This window comes from Ahaetulla prasina, chromosome 10 (assembly GCF_028640845.1).
Source record: "Ahaetulla prasina isolate Xishuangbanna chromosome 10, ASM2864084v1, whole genome shotgun sequence".
Taxonomy (NCBI): domain Eukaryota; kingdom Metazoa; phylum Chordata; class Lepidosauria; order Squamata; family Colubridae; genus Ahaetulla; species Ahaetulla prasina.
Genome location: NC_080548.1, coordinates 919007 through 935215, shown reverse-complemented (window position 1 = coordinate 935215; position 16209 = coordinate 919007). Strand labels below are relative to the sequence as shown.

Here is a 16209-nt window from a genome sequence, read left to right as displayed (position 1 = left end):
GAAGACCTCCAAGATCCTATCCAATCCTGTTATTCTATGTTCTATGCTCTAATGAATTCTCACACAAACATTCCCATGATTTGACTTGACTTGTTAGAAAGAAAGATAACAGCATTTCATATTTATTTAAATAAATATGTGCCCACATCTATGATTTAGGTCATGGGTATCAAACTCAAGGCTCACGGGCTGGATGTGGCCCGCAGGGAGCTTAAATCTGGCCTGCGGGGCCGGCCTGGAAATATCAAAGGACCAATCCACTACAGTTTAATGCCAGATTTTACATACTGTAGGTCCATTTAATCAACAATATAATTGACAGCCATTTCAATTTACTATCCTGGAAATTTATCCATTAGATTTTGTATTATCATGTTATTTATGCTATTGTATTTTTATTATTAGTTGAATAATTAATTAATTTAATTAATCGTTTCATAGTTCCCATCACCAATCTCTTTCCACTTATGACTGTATGACTATAACTTGTTGCTGGCAATCCTTATGATTTATATTGATATATTATCATCAATTGTGTTGTAAATGTTGTACCTTGATGAACGTATCTTTTCTTTTATGTACACTGAGAGCATATGCACCAAGACAAATTCCTTGTGTGTCCAATCACACTTGGCCAATAAAATTCTATTCTATTCTAATAATAAAAATACAATAGTATAAATAACTTTTCTGCCTGGAAAAGCAATTTACTATTAAACAATGGGGTATAAATTTAGAAATAAAAAGTTTAGTGGAGTATGAAGAATAAGTAATAAATGTTTGCCAATAATATCTGGTAGGAGAGATAGGAAAATGGTTATAGTAAAGAACTGTGGAAAGAAAGAAAAGAAGAAAAGGACTAGGGGTAATATGATAATAGTATTCCAATACTTGAGTGATTGCCACAGAGAATAGGGGGTCAGCCTATTCTCCAAAGAACCTGAGGACAAGATAAGAAGTAATGGATGGAAACTAATCAAAGAAAGATGCAATCCAGAATAAAGAAGGAATTTTCTGAACGTGAGAACCATTAGTTAGTGGAATGGCTTGCCTTCAGAAGTTGTGGGTGCTCTATCATTGGAGTTTGAAGAAGAGATTGGACAGCCACTTGTCCAGAATAAGTCTCTTGCTCTATTGGACTTTGAAGACCTCCAAGGTCCTATCCAATCCTGTTATTCTATGTTCTATGCTCTAATGAATTCTCACACAAACATTCCCATGATTTGACTTGACTTGTTAGAAAGAAAGATAACAGCATTTCATATTTATTTAAATAAATATGTGCCCACATCTATGATTTAGGTCATGGGTATCAAACTCAAGGCTCACGGGCTGGATAAATCTGGCCTGCGGGGCCGGCCTGGAAATATCAAAGGACCAATCCACTACAGTTTAATGCCAGATTTTACATACTGTAGGTCCATTTAATCAACAATATAATTGACAGCCATTTCAATTTACTATCCTGGAAATTTATCCGTTAGATTTTGTATTATCATGTTATTTATGCTATTGTATTTTTATTATTAGTTGAATAATTAATTAACATAGTTCCCATCACCAATCTCTTTCCACTTATGACTGTATGACTATAACTTGTTGCTGGCAATCCTTATGATTTATATTGATATATTATCATCAATTGTGTTGTAAATGTTGTACCTTGATGAACGTATCTTTTCTTTTATGTACACTGAGAGCATATGCACCAAGACAAATTCCTTGTGTGTCCAATCACACTTGGCCAATAAAATTCTATTCTATTCTAATAATAAAAATACAATAGTATAAATAACTTTTCTGCCTGGAAAAGCAATTTACTATTAAACAATGGGGTATAAATTTAGAAATAAAAAGTTTAGTGGAGTATGAAGAATAAGTAATAAATGTTTGCCAATAATATCTGGTAGGAGAGATAGGAAAATGGTTATAGTAAAGAACTGTGGAAAGAAAGAAAAGAAGAGAAAAATGCATCTTGAGCCTGCGTCAAAGGCTCACCATGGCCAAGCCCTCCGTGGTCACACCCACCCCGACCCTCTGAGGTCAAAAACAACCCTGAGGCGGCCCTCAATGAAATCAAGTTTGACACCCCTGATTTAGGTAATAGATAAGGTGAACCTCTCCTTTTATTATAGATCAATCCCACTGATGAAAGTTCTTTAAAAGTTCAAGTAATCCCCTCTTTATTCAAATAGGAGGTAGGTGGTCTTGGCATAGCTTTACACTCCTCTCACCTAGATGCAATTTTTATTCCTCATTCTAGATCTGCTACCCTCACTTTCAAGCCTAACTTTCCACTATGAGATAGGCAAATGGCCCTGCCATTAACCGCATGATCTTTGTAAAAAGAGAATCAGAAATTGGCCATTGCAAAAAGCTGGCAGTACTTGCACTTCACTCATCCTGATGTTACTTAACAAGACTGCATCATCTTCAAAGACGATCCAGGTCATCTGAGAGATGTCAATGATAGTTGGAAGCGATAGTGCTCAAGGAGATGCTTCCATCCACTTCCTGTGGGCAATGTTACAGCCAGTCATGGTATGGTTGCAGGATCAGCCTTGCACTCAGCATTCCTAGGACTTTTAGGAGATGCCAGAAGGGCTCCCTGTTCATTCCTAGGGAGAAACACCACAACCTCAAGGACCAGGGTTATTGTGCATGTTATCTGAACATTGTTGGTGTCAATCCAAAGGCATTGGCAGAAAATATGTGACTGAAAGGATTGTAATTTACATTGTGCTTTAGAGGTTGTCAGGACTGCCAGCATACACTTGAGCTTTGCATTCGTTACCTGCCAGTCTGCCATAAACTATGTGGGGGGGGGAGCTGATTGGGAGAAGGAAAGATTAACTACTCATTGTACCAGCAAGGGAGAAGAACTAAATGGGGAAAGTTAACTGGGAAAGTTTGAGGCATGAACTTCACTTCTGGCTTTGCTATACTTTAAACCACTTGGCTTTAAAGTATACCTTTCACTACAAATGGAGTTTAGGGTCTTTCTTGCCTAAAGGACCAAGTCAGGGAAAGTCTGAGAGAGGGCTCTTACAAAACGATGTGCTGCCAGGTCCAAGCCGAGTGATGAAACTTTGATATGTAGCTGAATCCAATCCCATATTTGCTTCACCTAAAGGACAGAATCTTGCCACATTAAAGCTAAAACCTTCTAACCTCCTCAATATATCCTGAGCAATTCTAGGTTGTGGCTATCCTGAACCTCTTCCTCCCTCCCCCATCAATTTGGTACAATGCAGTCTCTTAATTTGGGCTTCTCTCTGATTTACTGCCTCTTTCCTGGGAAAACTTCTAGGGTGATTCTAGGGGTTGGAGGTGCTGCACTGGTTTTCCTCCTTCTTCCAGGGCTGATTACTGTCAGCATGGATGGGAGGAGAGGTCCAGCCCTTGCCCTTAATTTTTTGGGGTACCATGGGTCTCAGTTCTCTCTCCCTCTTCAGTTTAACTTCTACATGAAGACATTGGATGGTGTCATTAGTATGCTAATGATGCTCAGCTTTTTATCTTCACTCCAGGCCTCTGAAGGATGCCTTGAATGTCGCATTCCAGTGGTTGGAGGATGTTGGGGCCTGGAAGGTGAGCAACAGATTTCAGCTGAACCCAAGCAAGACCAAGTGAGTGTTTAGACCTTCTGCTGGAGATCTTCCATTTTTGGTTCTAGATAGGGTGGCACAGTACCAAACAGATCCAATGTGTAATCTGGGGGTCTTCCTGAACTCATGGCTACTGCTCAAGAGTGTAGTGTCAACCCTGAAGTGAAGCTGGCTGAGGCCATCTTGGAGGCGTCAGGGTTTCCACACAACAGAGGGAGGGGGGAAATAGTTAGACGGGGCTTTGTAGCCAAAACAATAAAGCTTTCCTGTGGAAACCAAAGACATTCACACAGGTGGCTGGCCAGGGGAGGAGTAGTAACCACGCAATCAGCCAACAACTGGATTGGACAGTGTGATCAGTGACTTAGAGGAAAGGGGAAACTTTTACTTTTAATTAGGGGAAAGCTGTGGGAACTTCAGACTCAACTTCCACCAGTTGTGCCAATATGATGTTTCCAGTAAACTGTTCTTTGAGGAACTTGCCTGCCTCAGAGTTCTCCTTTCTGTGGGTGCATCACTTGGAACACTGACACATAGAGGAGCCTTTGCATTTGGTAACACTTCTGGTTACTGCATCAGTTCTGCCCGTACCTGGACTGGGAAGTATTTCTCCTCATACCCTTGTGATCTCTTGTCCAGACTATTGCAAAGCAGTTGACATGGAGCTACCTTTGAAGAGTGTTTGGAAGCTTCAACTCCTGCAGAATGTGATGGGGAGGGCAGTTCTTTCCAGCTCTATGTCAATTCAGTTATATGAGTCTGGGGGCAACTCTGGGCCCAGAAAGAGCCCTTTCTGCTGAGCGCCCCTTTCTTGAGAACATTTTTCCAATGGTGATCAGGATGGCCAATCCAGCTGGCCTTCTGTGAGCTCCTGAAGACCCATCTCTGGGTCTGGCCTGCAATTCCAAGTGCCTGAAGAAAATGCAGATGATGGTTGGTTTTCTTGGTTGCTGTGTATTTTAATGACTGTACTGGATCTGTTTTTATTTATTTTTTTATCACTGTTTGCCACCAAGAGTTGTTGCTGAAATGGATAACTATATAATTTAATTAAACCAAGCAAGCAAACAAGACTCTGGATTAAATCCCATCAGACTTGGCCTTCCAAAGTTTTGTGTAATGCTGTCTTGTGTATGCTTGCAATGTGGCACTTGATTTCTCTTTTCCATATTTCTGGCTCAATTTCTCTTCTGATTCCTCAGCCCTACCAGTTGAGAAGCCCCTGTCTAGATCTAAGGCTGAAAGGCAGCCATTTCTTGTTTGGGGCAGAAAGCAAGCTAAAGTCCCACATCTCCCTGCAGGAGGTAGCCTGAAGCCTCTCCTGCTGGTTTTCCTCCTGACCCAGAATGCTGGGAGTCCTGAGGAAAGCCTCACTCCCTGCCCCACTCCCAGCCTGATATTGCCCAGGGTCCTCCATTACATGTCCCTGATGGTCCTTAAAACACCCAGAAGCTCCCCTGCAGCTACAGCGATGTGGGGTGACTGAAGCCCTCTGGGGAAGACAGAATCTGCTCCTCTCCCTTGCTCTGCCATTCATGGTCCTCTTGAAATGGCATTCAGAGGGTAATTATGCCATTAATTACATTGTGCTGCTCTGCAGGCTCAGTCTGAGGAGAGCTGGGCCCTGAATTTGCATGAAAAACACAAAACGGGATGAGAGATTAGTGAGCCCTTTCATGCATTTCTACATGCAATTATTAGAGTGTCCAGGAAGGGGCCGGGCCTCCTACGACTTTCTGCTCTTGGAGCTCAGGTTCATCATCAAATGGCTGAAAGATGCTGTCGGTGGCGGAGGCCCTATTAATAAAGAGACGGCTGGAGAAGGATATGCCTCCCCCAGGTAATCAAGGTTAACAAGGTCTGTTTGCTCTGAGGTTATCCTACCTTGCCAACTGATTTTTTTTTTCTCCAAATGGCTGACAGAAACTGACAAAAGCGAGTCCCATTGCAGCTTGGGCATCCAGATTCTGGCTTGCTGAGACTCTGGGCTTCCATCGATCTTCCCCTGATTATGCAGCGTGCAACTCTGAGCAAAATCATTTACAGCTTCAATTAAAAGGGAGCCCACTTAGCGCTGTGGAGGGGGTGGGCGGGTAATTAATGCTTGAAGGTTGTTTGGGGGGAGGGAAACTAGACTTCAAATGCTGCTTTCAATAACTGTAAGTGGTGATTACTTTCTGAAAGTGTGTTTAAAAGTGTGTTACTTTTAAATTACCCTCTCAAGCCTTTTCTCCTATTGGAAAATAACTTCTTAGCTCATGTTTGTACAGGATAAGCCACTATTCTAAGGGAGAGAGGGGGAAGCAAAGGATGGATGGCCTAGTTACTTCCCCAGTAAATAAATAAATAGCATAGTGTAGAGTATCGGACTAGGGCTACCAGAGATTTGGGTTCCAATCGTCCATCCCCATAAAGCATATTCATCTTTCAATGTACACAAGCATGGGAGATGCAACATCAGAGCTTGATTTCATGACAAAGGACCTATTTCGATAATAGCCTCACCAAGATCCACTCCATGTCTTCAAGAGAGGAACGTCAGAATTCCAAATGTCTATGGAGGTACTCAAGTCATTCCGGTCATGGTTGTCCCCAAGGTGCTTTTTCAAGAGGCAACTGGACTTTCTTCAGAATTGTCCAGTTGCCTCTGTCCAAGCTTCTTGGATGAGAAGTGAAACACCTTCAAGGAAAAAGAAAGAGAGCCCAGCGGCCTCTTGAAAAAGCATCTTTGGCTCAGAATTCCAAATGCTTCAGTTCCCATGAAAAGGTGACTGCCTCTTTGAACTCATTCTCCACGTGTTTGCATCTCCCACTAGCAGCCTATATCTCGGGGTGCAACATTTTTCTGGCAGTATTACATGGGAACAGCTAAGCCACAGAAGGGAAACTGTTGCTTATAGCTGGGCCTTGCTGGATACAATGGGAGCCACAATGAAGAACTGAACTGACTGCTGAGAAACAAGGAAAGGGATCAGAAAAAGAAGAAAAGAGAGAAGAAGAAAGCCTGATCTCTGCTCGACTGCCTCACTTCTTGTGGAAAAAAAATGCTTGGCCTCAGTGATGGCCAGAAGAGCCTGGCTTCTTTGGCTTGGTATGTCCAGCTGTGCCCATATTAGGAAATATCAGATCTGATTGTGATGAGCCAGAGAACTGCTCCCCCTTGCTCCTTCCTCACTTCTGTCAAGCATTCAGAAACATCACCAGCCACAAAGTGTTTGGAAGCAAGATAGCAATAGCACTTCGACTTGTATTTCACTTCACTGAGCTTTACAGAATTCTCTGGATGGTTTACAATATCAGGATATCACCTCCAACAATCTGGATTCTCATTTTATGGACCTCGGAAGGATGGAAGCCTGAGTCAACCTTGGGTGGTCAGGATGAAACTCCTGTCTGTCGGCAGAGTTTGCCTGCAATGCTGCATTCTCACCACTGTGTCACCAATGCTCTAAAATGGTTAAGAGGAGCTAGTTATAGGAGTAGGCGCCTCTGTCCTCCAAGGGCAGAGATGGACTTTAGGACCCTTCAAGGGCTTGGGACAGAGAGATGAAGGAGTTTCCTCTCCAAGACCAGCTTGATGATGCATCAAAACTTCTGGATAACACTTGCTTGTTTCAACAGAGCTGAAGAATACAGATTAAAACTTTAAAGTAATTTTAGACTTTTCTCCTATTTCTTATTTCACCCTTTTAAGACTAATTGAGAGCCTTCATTGTAATAGAAACACTGGTTTATTTGTGACAAAGTTCTGGGAAGGAGTGGCATCCTGGCATCTCTTTCCACTGTGACTGTCTCTAACCCAAAGCGAAGCCAAACTACATGAATTATGCAAGGCTGCTCTGCTTGGCTTCATATTGCCTTGTTCAGGCACTTCTGCTGGGGCCTTCCTGAAGCATTTCCTTAATAAAGGAGAATATCTGTAGCCCAGGGTTGGAATGAGAGGTCCTTGGTGCTTTCTGAACTTTGTAGTTTTTGTGCAGATATTCATTACTCATTGGTACTAGTAAGAAATTGGATCTGCTCTCAATTTATATTCTAGCAGCTTGCCCTGTGAGTGTTGGTGGGAGCAGTCTTGGAGGGTTTTTTGGTTGGACTGTTTAATGTTAGCTTGATTAACAGTTTGTTTGATTCTTAATTGATGGACTGATCTTAATCTTGGAGTTAATTTATGCTCAACATCTAGCATAGATCTGATCATGCTACTTAGTTTGGGTAATGAAACATCTGCCAGAAAACAACCAAGCTCAGAGAGCACCCAGGACACTGCATTTCCTTAAGCCAAAAGTACCCTGGAAGTGGTCCAGAGCAGGGACAGGGCTGCCCTGCTTTGCTCTTTGGATCAGGTGGGGTGGGGGGACTTCATTGCTTCTCAGGACAACTTCAAAGAGGCACTTCACTCAAGCATTGCTCAAGTCAAGCCCAGTCCTGAGTAGATGGGTGGTCTAATAAAGGCTTGGTATGTTCGGTGAAGCCAGACAGCATGGCCGTAAGTCATGTAAGTCATGCCTGCAGGAGATGACTTGGCTGACCTGAGGGAGACGTCAAATACATCATCAGTTTGGAGTTGCTACACCCCCAAAAGAGACCCAAGTCCTGTCCCCCTTAAAGTCCATTGATCCTTATCTGGTGCCAATTCGCATTGACCATTAGGAGATCCAATTCTTGGATCTTATATGGGTAATATGGAATAAACTCACAGTGCTTTTGAAGTCCACGGAGGCTCCTAGTTTCTTGAGCCTGACAGCAGCCCTTGATTTAGTGCCCTGTGCAACCCCTGCCATAGTGTGTGAGTGAGATAGCAGAAATAGTGCAATCAGCTTCTTCTTTCCCCATATAGTCCCTGAATTTCCACAGCCAAAGTTTGTTGCAAAGAAAGATAGGGTAAAGCAAAATTTCCCCAGTTCTTGTTTATAGCTGATCATTGTTACCGATTTTTACCTATTATGCTTAGATTTAGTGGTTTCATAGTTTGCACTGAGTATGGTTTCTCGTGGAATTTCATGCCAGTTTAAATAAGTATTTTAAGAAGCAAATGAGAAAGAGAAAAAGAAGGATGCTGCAAGAGAACCTTCCCCTGATGGAAAAGGCTTTTCACTTACGTGGTCAATCAGTTCCCTTATCATGCCATTCCACTGGCCCTTCTCATCTTGGGCTCCGTACTTCCCATCCTCCACCAGTCGAATCTCATAGGAGAAGCCAAGGATGCGGGAGACTTCTGAGAGGAGGTCCACGCAGTAGCCTTCAAAGCGCCTGTTCCCAGACAGAACCGTGTCCGACTTTGCAAACATGACAAATGGCTCTTCCTAATGGCCAGAAAAGATAACACAATCACATGAAGTACACAGGTATTGAAATTCAACACACACACACACACACACAGACATACACACACATACAGAGCACCTGAGCCAGGGAGTTGTGTCCCCCAAGCATATGGCCAGCTGGAATGGCTGCAATAACTTTTTCTGGCATTAACCTTTTAATCAACTTGATCATTAAAAACCCCACATTCCAGCATTAGCATATGTAGAATTGGCGATGCTTTGCAGGTTTGGCTGAACAGATTCAAGCCAAGTTAGGCATTCTGAAATGTCACTAAAAGCAGACTGGCTTCTTAGGCTGGATTCTTGAATATATGACAGAAGACCAGGTTGCTGGTGGGCATCTCTCTTTGTGTCCAGTCAAGCACTTCCTCACATATACAGATTTCTGCATCCATGAAACTTTGAACTGTTCTTTCTCCGCATTACGTAGAAGTGAACACTCAACTCAAAAAACATTGCATGACTTGCACTATCCAAAAGTGTTAGAATACTAGTGTCCAGACTGGATGACAAAAGTTTGTGACCAGAATGTGTCTCAAGAGTAACATGACTGAGAAATGTGGATAGTATCAGAAAAAGATCCCACGTGGTAAGAAATTGGCAAAATGGCCAGACTTGTAGCCCATGTCTGGGGGCATCTGGAGGCACCTGACAGCCCCCTGAACCTCAGGAGGCTCCAAAGCCACCCACATTATCTACCAACAAAGCAGCCTTTTTGCTCTGTGCAAAAAGGTTTCTTCCTTCAGCACTCTCCAACAGAGTCATTCCTGAACTCTGCAAGGCACATATTCAGAGGCAGTTTCACAATTTATTAGTGGAAATGGCCAGGCATTCAATTTGCAAGCTTTCAAGGCTTGCTAATAAATTTATCAGCAAAAGTGCCCTCAATTTCAGGATCTTCACAGTTCTTCTAGGGCCTGAGGAAAGCAGAGCCGTCTGTTGGGCAACACGAAGCTGCTCCCAACATGTTGCTGCAATGTATGAGCAGAAGGGTGTGAAAGAGAGGGAGGGAGTGACTGAGGCAGCCTTCTCCTTTTTTCCCCTTTTCCCCTTCTAGATCGCGGTTCCCACCAGCAACATTATTACACACAAAGCAGCAAGGAAAAAGACAGCATCTCTCCCTCCCTCCCTCCCTCCCCCCCTTGAAATTGTCCTTGCTCTCATGTACGGAAAAACAAGCTCTATAAACATCCAGGCTTTACTGGGTTCAAATCTTGCAAACATGGAGGCTTTTCCATTACAAACCACCTCTGAGGGGCTTCAGTAACAGGACCAAGGAAAGGAAAAAAATCTAGTTGGGGGGGGTGTGAGTGTCTGTTAGGTTTTTCCATAAATGTTCCCAGACCCAAGTCAGTTCTCTTCCAAGGCCCCTTTTCATCACTTTGATAAGTTTAATTATTCACCAACAAAGGCCCAGGAAGACACTTCACTGTGTGTACTGCAGAAACGTGAGTTTCCACAGAAGTTTCCACAAGAACTAACATCAAGATCGAATATTTTAAAAATAAAGCATTATTATTTATATGATTGGTCACACAGTCAGCCAGATGGTCAGAGTGGAATTGACATTTTTGTCCACCTATGGAGGACTTCCCAAGGACCTGGAATAAGCAGATGTGGATATTTGTGGTGTTAAAGCAGGAGTGTCAAACTCAATTTCATTGAGGGCTGCATCAGGGCTGTGGTTGACGTTGGGGGGGGGGCTGGGCAGATGTAGCCGACTGGATGGGTGTAGTCAACTGGGTGGGGGTGGCCAGCTTGACACCACTCCCCAAATTGCGGGCATGTTTCTTCTTCGCATTCTTTAGACCAGGCTAAAGGCACATTGGCCTGATCTTTCCTCTTTGCATTGGGTAGACCAGGACAGCCCCACGGACTGGATCTGACCATATAGTGGGGCAGATGCAGCCCATTTGCATTGAGTTTGACACCCCTGTGTTAAAGGTATCGTCACAGGATGTAAGCTATTCCAGGTCAAGCTGCCTTTTGCAATTGACTGATGAGGATTTTGTCAGCACTACTGGTATTCAAATGGTACTCTAAATGTTTTGGGATTGCACCCAAAGCAGCTATTACTATTGGTACTATTTTTGCTTTCTTTTGCCATAGTTGTTCTACTTATAGGTCTTTGTATTTTGTTATCTCTTTTTTCTCTGTTTTTTTCCTCTTCTCTTCTGCTGTCTCAAGGTACTGCCACATCCACTATTCAGACTTTTTTGTCTTTCTTATTGACAATTGTTAAGTCTGATGTGTTATGTGGCAGGCTCTTGTCTTTGAATTCTAAATTCCAGAGCATTTGAGCTTCTTTATTTTCTATGACTTTACCTACTCTTTAGTCCCACTAACTCTTGCTTGCAGGCAAATGGTATTTCTTGAAGATCTTCCAATGCACCATTGTTGCTACTTTGTCATGCTATTGTTTGTAGATAGTCTGTGCAATCTTCTTGCAGCAGCTAACCAGGTGGTCCACTGTTTTTTCAGCTTCTCTGCAAAGTTGGTGTTTGCTGTCTGTTGCTGTCTTCTCAATTCTGGCTTTCTATGCATCTGTTCTTAAGGCTTGGCTTGTGGCTCCAGAATTTACCCTTGTATCTCTTTCTTCAACTTTCCCATCTTAGCCAGTGACAGGTCTTGTTGTTATCTCTTTTGCCTGCTAGTTCTTTTTAAAGTATTACTTTGCTTTGCCATGTCTCCTTTCTATTCTTCATTTGGTCTCCTATGTAGACTACTTTGGGCTGTCTGCTATTCAGTAAGCCTTCACGGTATACTAGTTTCAATGCATTTTCTTCACTATCCTTCAGGTATTTTTCTAATGCCCTTTTTTTCTTCAACTGTGTGGTGTACCTGCAACATCCCATGATCACCTAATTTCATTGGTAAATAAAGTCTGTCAACATTGCTGCATGAAAGGCAGGATTCACTGTCCTTATTTTTCTGGTCTTCCTATCCAAAGCTTCTAGTTCAGCTTGAGTCAAGCCCACTAGTCCACCTGTATAGCTAATGACTGGCCCAGGTGTTAATTGCCTTGATGGTATTTCGTTTACTGAGTTTGGAGTTTAAAATCTTCACTTTTCTGATTTATTCACTATTATCTTTTGACTTCAGTGTGTTTGATGTTATCAGCCTGAAGGATGTCCAGATATTTCTTGTGATCTTCTTTATCCAGACTCCTGATTCTATTTCCATGCAGCATGTTGATTCCTTCAGTTTTCATTATTTTCCCCCTGTTAATGGTACAGGTGGCACATTTGTCCACTCCAAACTCCATTGCAGTATTTTATTTTTATATTCAGACAGTGTTGAGAAGCTATTCTATTTCAGATAGTGTTTTTCCATACAGCTTCAGATCATCCATGTAAAACAGTTGGGATAGTCTGGCAGTTGTTTTTGATGTTTGATAGCCATGGTCTGACATGTCCAATATTGTTAACAGAGGAATCAATGCAATGACAAACAGCAGTGGTGAAAGTGAGTCTATCATCATTGACCAGGAAATGTGTCTTTCATTGTGCCATTGATCTTTACACAAAGCTTCTGATGTTTCTACTGACTCCTGTTATTTCTTGGTAGTGATTATCCAGTCATGTGGCAGGGAGTCAAATGCCTTCTTGTAATCAATTCAAGTTGGTCTTCCTTCTCTTGCAGTTTTCCAGACTCATCTTGCCAAGTCAGAGCTGATCTTTTGTTCCTTTCTGCTCAGGTGGAAAGAGCTTGATTTCAACTAGATGCTGTTGGATGCATCTGCTACCACACTAGTTAGCAATTTCAAAGCTCCTGATAAACAAGCAATTGGCTTATTGTTGTTGGTACTGCCCCTTTGTTCGATCTTTTATTGCCAGATAGATTTTGCCAGATGTTAGCCAATCTTCAGTTTCACCTTATTTATTTATCAAATTTATTTGCTGCCCATCTCATGATTCAGGTGACTCTTGTTAAACTGCCTGGCAACAAATGAGTTCAGACCGATCAAATGTAGTTCCTCTTCACCTGGTGCTGACCAAGTCTTGATCTGTTCTCATTTCAACTTCTTTCTTATTCTTATCAATCTCCTTTGTCCAAGCTGCATTCTTGCTTGGGTTGTCCAATAGCTGCATCCAGAATTGCACTGTTTCTTCTTTGTCAGGCATTGACTGGTTCTACCAATCCATTTTCTCCATGGATTGGTAGAAATGTTTCTGATTTGACTGAAATTGTAGAGTCTGCCTATAGTGTGCAATTTGAACTCCACTGCTGGTCTTTGCTATAGCGGTTAGTTGCTGCTTTGTTATTTCCACTGCTTCCTTAATCTTATGTCTTTCTAGATGGTATTTCTTGACCAGGTATTTTTGGAGGTTTCTTGGGAACAATATCAGTGCAGACGATCTTGTTGCTTTGTGCTGTTTTAGAGGCTCAGTTTTCCTTTAATTCTTCTTTTTTAGAACAAAGACTTTGTTCTTTCTGAGGAGAAGGCAGAGGAGAGGATGCCTGGTTTGGGACTGAAAACAATTGAATATATATGGTGGCTCTCTCCCCCCCCTTTTTTTTTTCTTTGGTAGCTAGGAAATAATTTCTTTTCCAGTCCTCTGGTATTTCCTTGGTGCTCCTGGAGCTTTGAAAGATTTGGTTCAGTAGATCCAAAATCATGTTGTGGAATCACCTGCCTCCCCCACCCCACTCCGCCTACTGCCGGTGCCACCGTGCATCAGAATCACCTGCCTGCATTAAATGGGGTGTCAATCCATCCCTCCATCTCTTGGCTTGCCCCCGTTGCCAATGTTTCCCTGAAAATAAGCTCTAATGCATCTTTTGGGACCCCACAAAATATAAGAGTGGGTCTTATTTTTGAGGAAACACAGTATCTCTAACAAGAATAAAATTCAGGGGAGCACATTTTACTTTCTGATAACAGTGAATCGGTGTTAAAAATACAGCAGGCTGAATCTTCTACAATAGATTTGCAAATGTTCAGCATTTGGAAAAATTTGGAGGCAGCAAAGGACCGGGGAGAGTCCATCTCCAGCAATGCCTCAATACATCTGGACTGCAGTATCTCCTTCAGCGAAGGCATGCAGGAATGAGGCTGCCTTCATCTGGTTTGGCGCCTCCCTTTAAAAAGGCAGGGCAAAGGGAGAAGTTTGCCTTGTAGACAAGGTAAGAAGCTAAATGGGAATCTGAGAATTTATTATTCTTGATTTTTTTTTTAAAGGACCTGGAGAGAAGTTCTAGGGAACTCAAATCTTGCTCGTTATTTTTAAAGCTGAAATTGGCCTTAATAAAAGCATTAACTAGAAATTACTGTGATTAAGGCTCGTAATTGTTTATTAGCATGTATGGCTGACTCAGAGGGCTATTTGGGGATGGATTTTGAGAGCAGGATGACAGCAGAGGAAGGGAAGCGGATGGCCACACTCTGTGCTGCTGCTGAGGGGAGAAGTGGAAAGTCAGAAAGGTATTTGAGGTGGCAAATGACAAGTGCACCCGAGGCTTTTCCTCCTTCTAAGAGGGTGGTGAGGGCCGGCAGCTTCCCTTCATGCTCTCCAACTTGGTGCTTCCAAAGGAGGTTTTTTTTTTCTTTGGTAGCTAGGAAATAATTTCTTTTCCAGTCCTCTGGTATTTCCTTGGTGCTCCTGGAGCTTTGAAAGATTTGGTTCAGTAGATCCAAAATCATGTTGTGGAATCACCTGCCTCCCCCACCCCACTCCGCCTACTGCCGGTGCCACCGTGCATCAGAATCACCTGCCTGCATTAAATGGGGTGTCAATCCGTCCCTCCATCTCTTGGCTTGCCCCCGTTGCCAATGTTTCCCTGAAAATAAGCTCTAATGCATCATTTGGGACCCCACAAAATATAAGAGTGGGTCTTATTTTTGAGGAAACACAGTATCTCTAACAAGAATAAAATTCAGGGGAGCACATTTTACTTTCTGATAACAGTGAATCGGTGTTAAAAATACAGCAGGCTGAATCTTCTACAATAGATTTGCAAATGTTCAGCATTTGGAAAAATTTGGAGGCAGCAAAGGACCGGGGAGAGTCCATCTCCAGCAATGCCTCAATACATCTGGACTGCAGTATCTCCTTCAGCGAAGGCATGCAGGAATGAGGCTGCCTTCATCTGGTTTGGCGCCTCCCTTTAAAAAGGCAGGGCAAAGGGAGAAGTTTGCCTTGTAGACAAGATAAGAAGCTAAATGGGAATCTGAGAATTTATTATTCTTGATTTTTTTTTTTAAAGGACCTGGAGAGAAGTTCTAGGGAACTCAAATCTTGCTCGTTATTTTTAAAGCTGAAATTGGCCTTAATAAAAGCATTAACTAGAAATTACTGTGATTAAGGCTCGTAATTGTTTATTAGCATGTATGGCTGACTCAGAGGGCTATTTGGGGATGGATTTTGAGAGCAGGATGACAGCAGAGGAAGGGAAGCGGATGGCCACACTCTGTGCTGCTGCTGAGGGGAGAAGTGGAAAGTCAGAAAGGTATTTGAGGTGGCAAATGACAAGTGCACCCGAGGCTTTTCCTCCTTCTAAGAGGGTGGTGAGGGCCGGCAGCTTCCCTTCATGCTCTCCAACTTGGTGCTTCCAAAGGAGGTTTTTTTTTTCTTGCAACTGCTCTCCATCATAGAAAGTTGAATCAATTCCATCTTTTGTTAGGAATGTATCTGTGGTTTCCTGCAATTTCTTCCCTTTTTCTTCTGACACCCCCCCCCACCCCCACCCCCAGAATAGTGTAAAGGAAGGCCTCACTCAAAATCCCTTGAACAGATCCACATACAAAACCTCCACGCCTCTCTTCCTGTACCAGGAGCTAAAGTGATAGGCTAATCCTGAACAAAACTGGAGTTCCTAAATTAAATGAAGAATCAGGAGACCCTCCAAGGGAAAGCTAACAGAGAAAATGTCAAGATGACATGCTTATTTTTTTAAAAAAACCAAACATTTGGAGCTTTATTGCATCATCGCTGCTGCCACCTTGCCTCTGGGCCACACCTTGTGGACACCCTGCCAACACAGACTTTCTTTTCCAAACTCAGAATGACAGGGGTACAAGGATCCTTTCTGAGACAGTCAGAGATCAGGCACAGAACAACAACGCACCAGATAATGACGATCAACCTCTGGCTCTCTTTCAGCTAACCCACAAAGGACTGGAACTACACCGCAGGGTCTGATGGAAGAGACTGGAATGGATCCAGATATGGAACTTCAAGGCCACCCCTTTCTCAGGCACCACTCCCTTGAATGGGATATTTGGGACAGGTCCTATAATTACAGAAATGTCCCCAGAGAAGATTGCAGGCCTCTTC

General features: G+C 42.8%; 1 protein-coding gene across 1 annotated transcript in view; it reads right to left on the bottom strand.

The window, feature by feature from the left end:
• Positions 1–16209, bottom strand: part of GRIK3 (glutamate ionotropic receptor kainate type subunit 3) — a 376315-nt gene that overhangs the window by 46477 nt on the left and 313629 nt on the right. The window contains exon 10 of the mRNA XM_058195934.1: positions 8708–8911. Coding sequence (XP_058051917.1) covers positions 8708–8911 — 204 coding nt within the window. The remainder of the gene's footprint in view (positions 1–8707; positions 8912–16209) is intronic.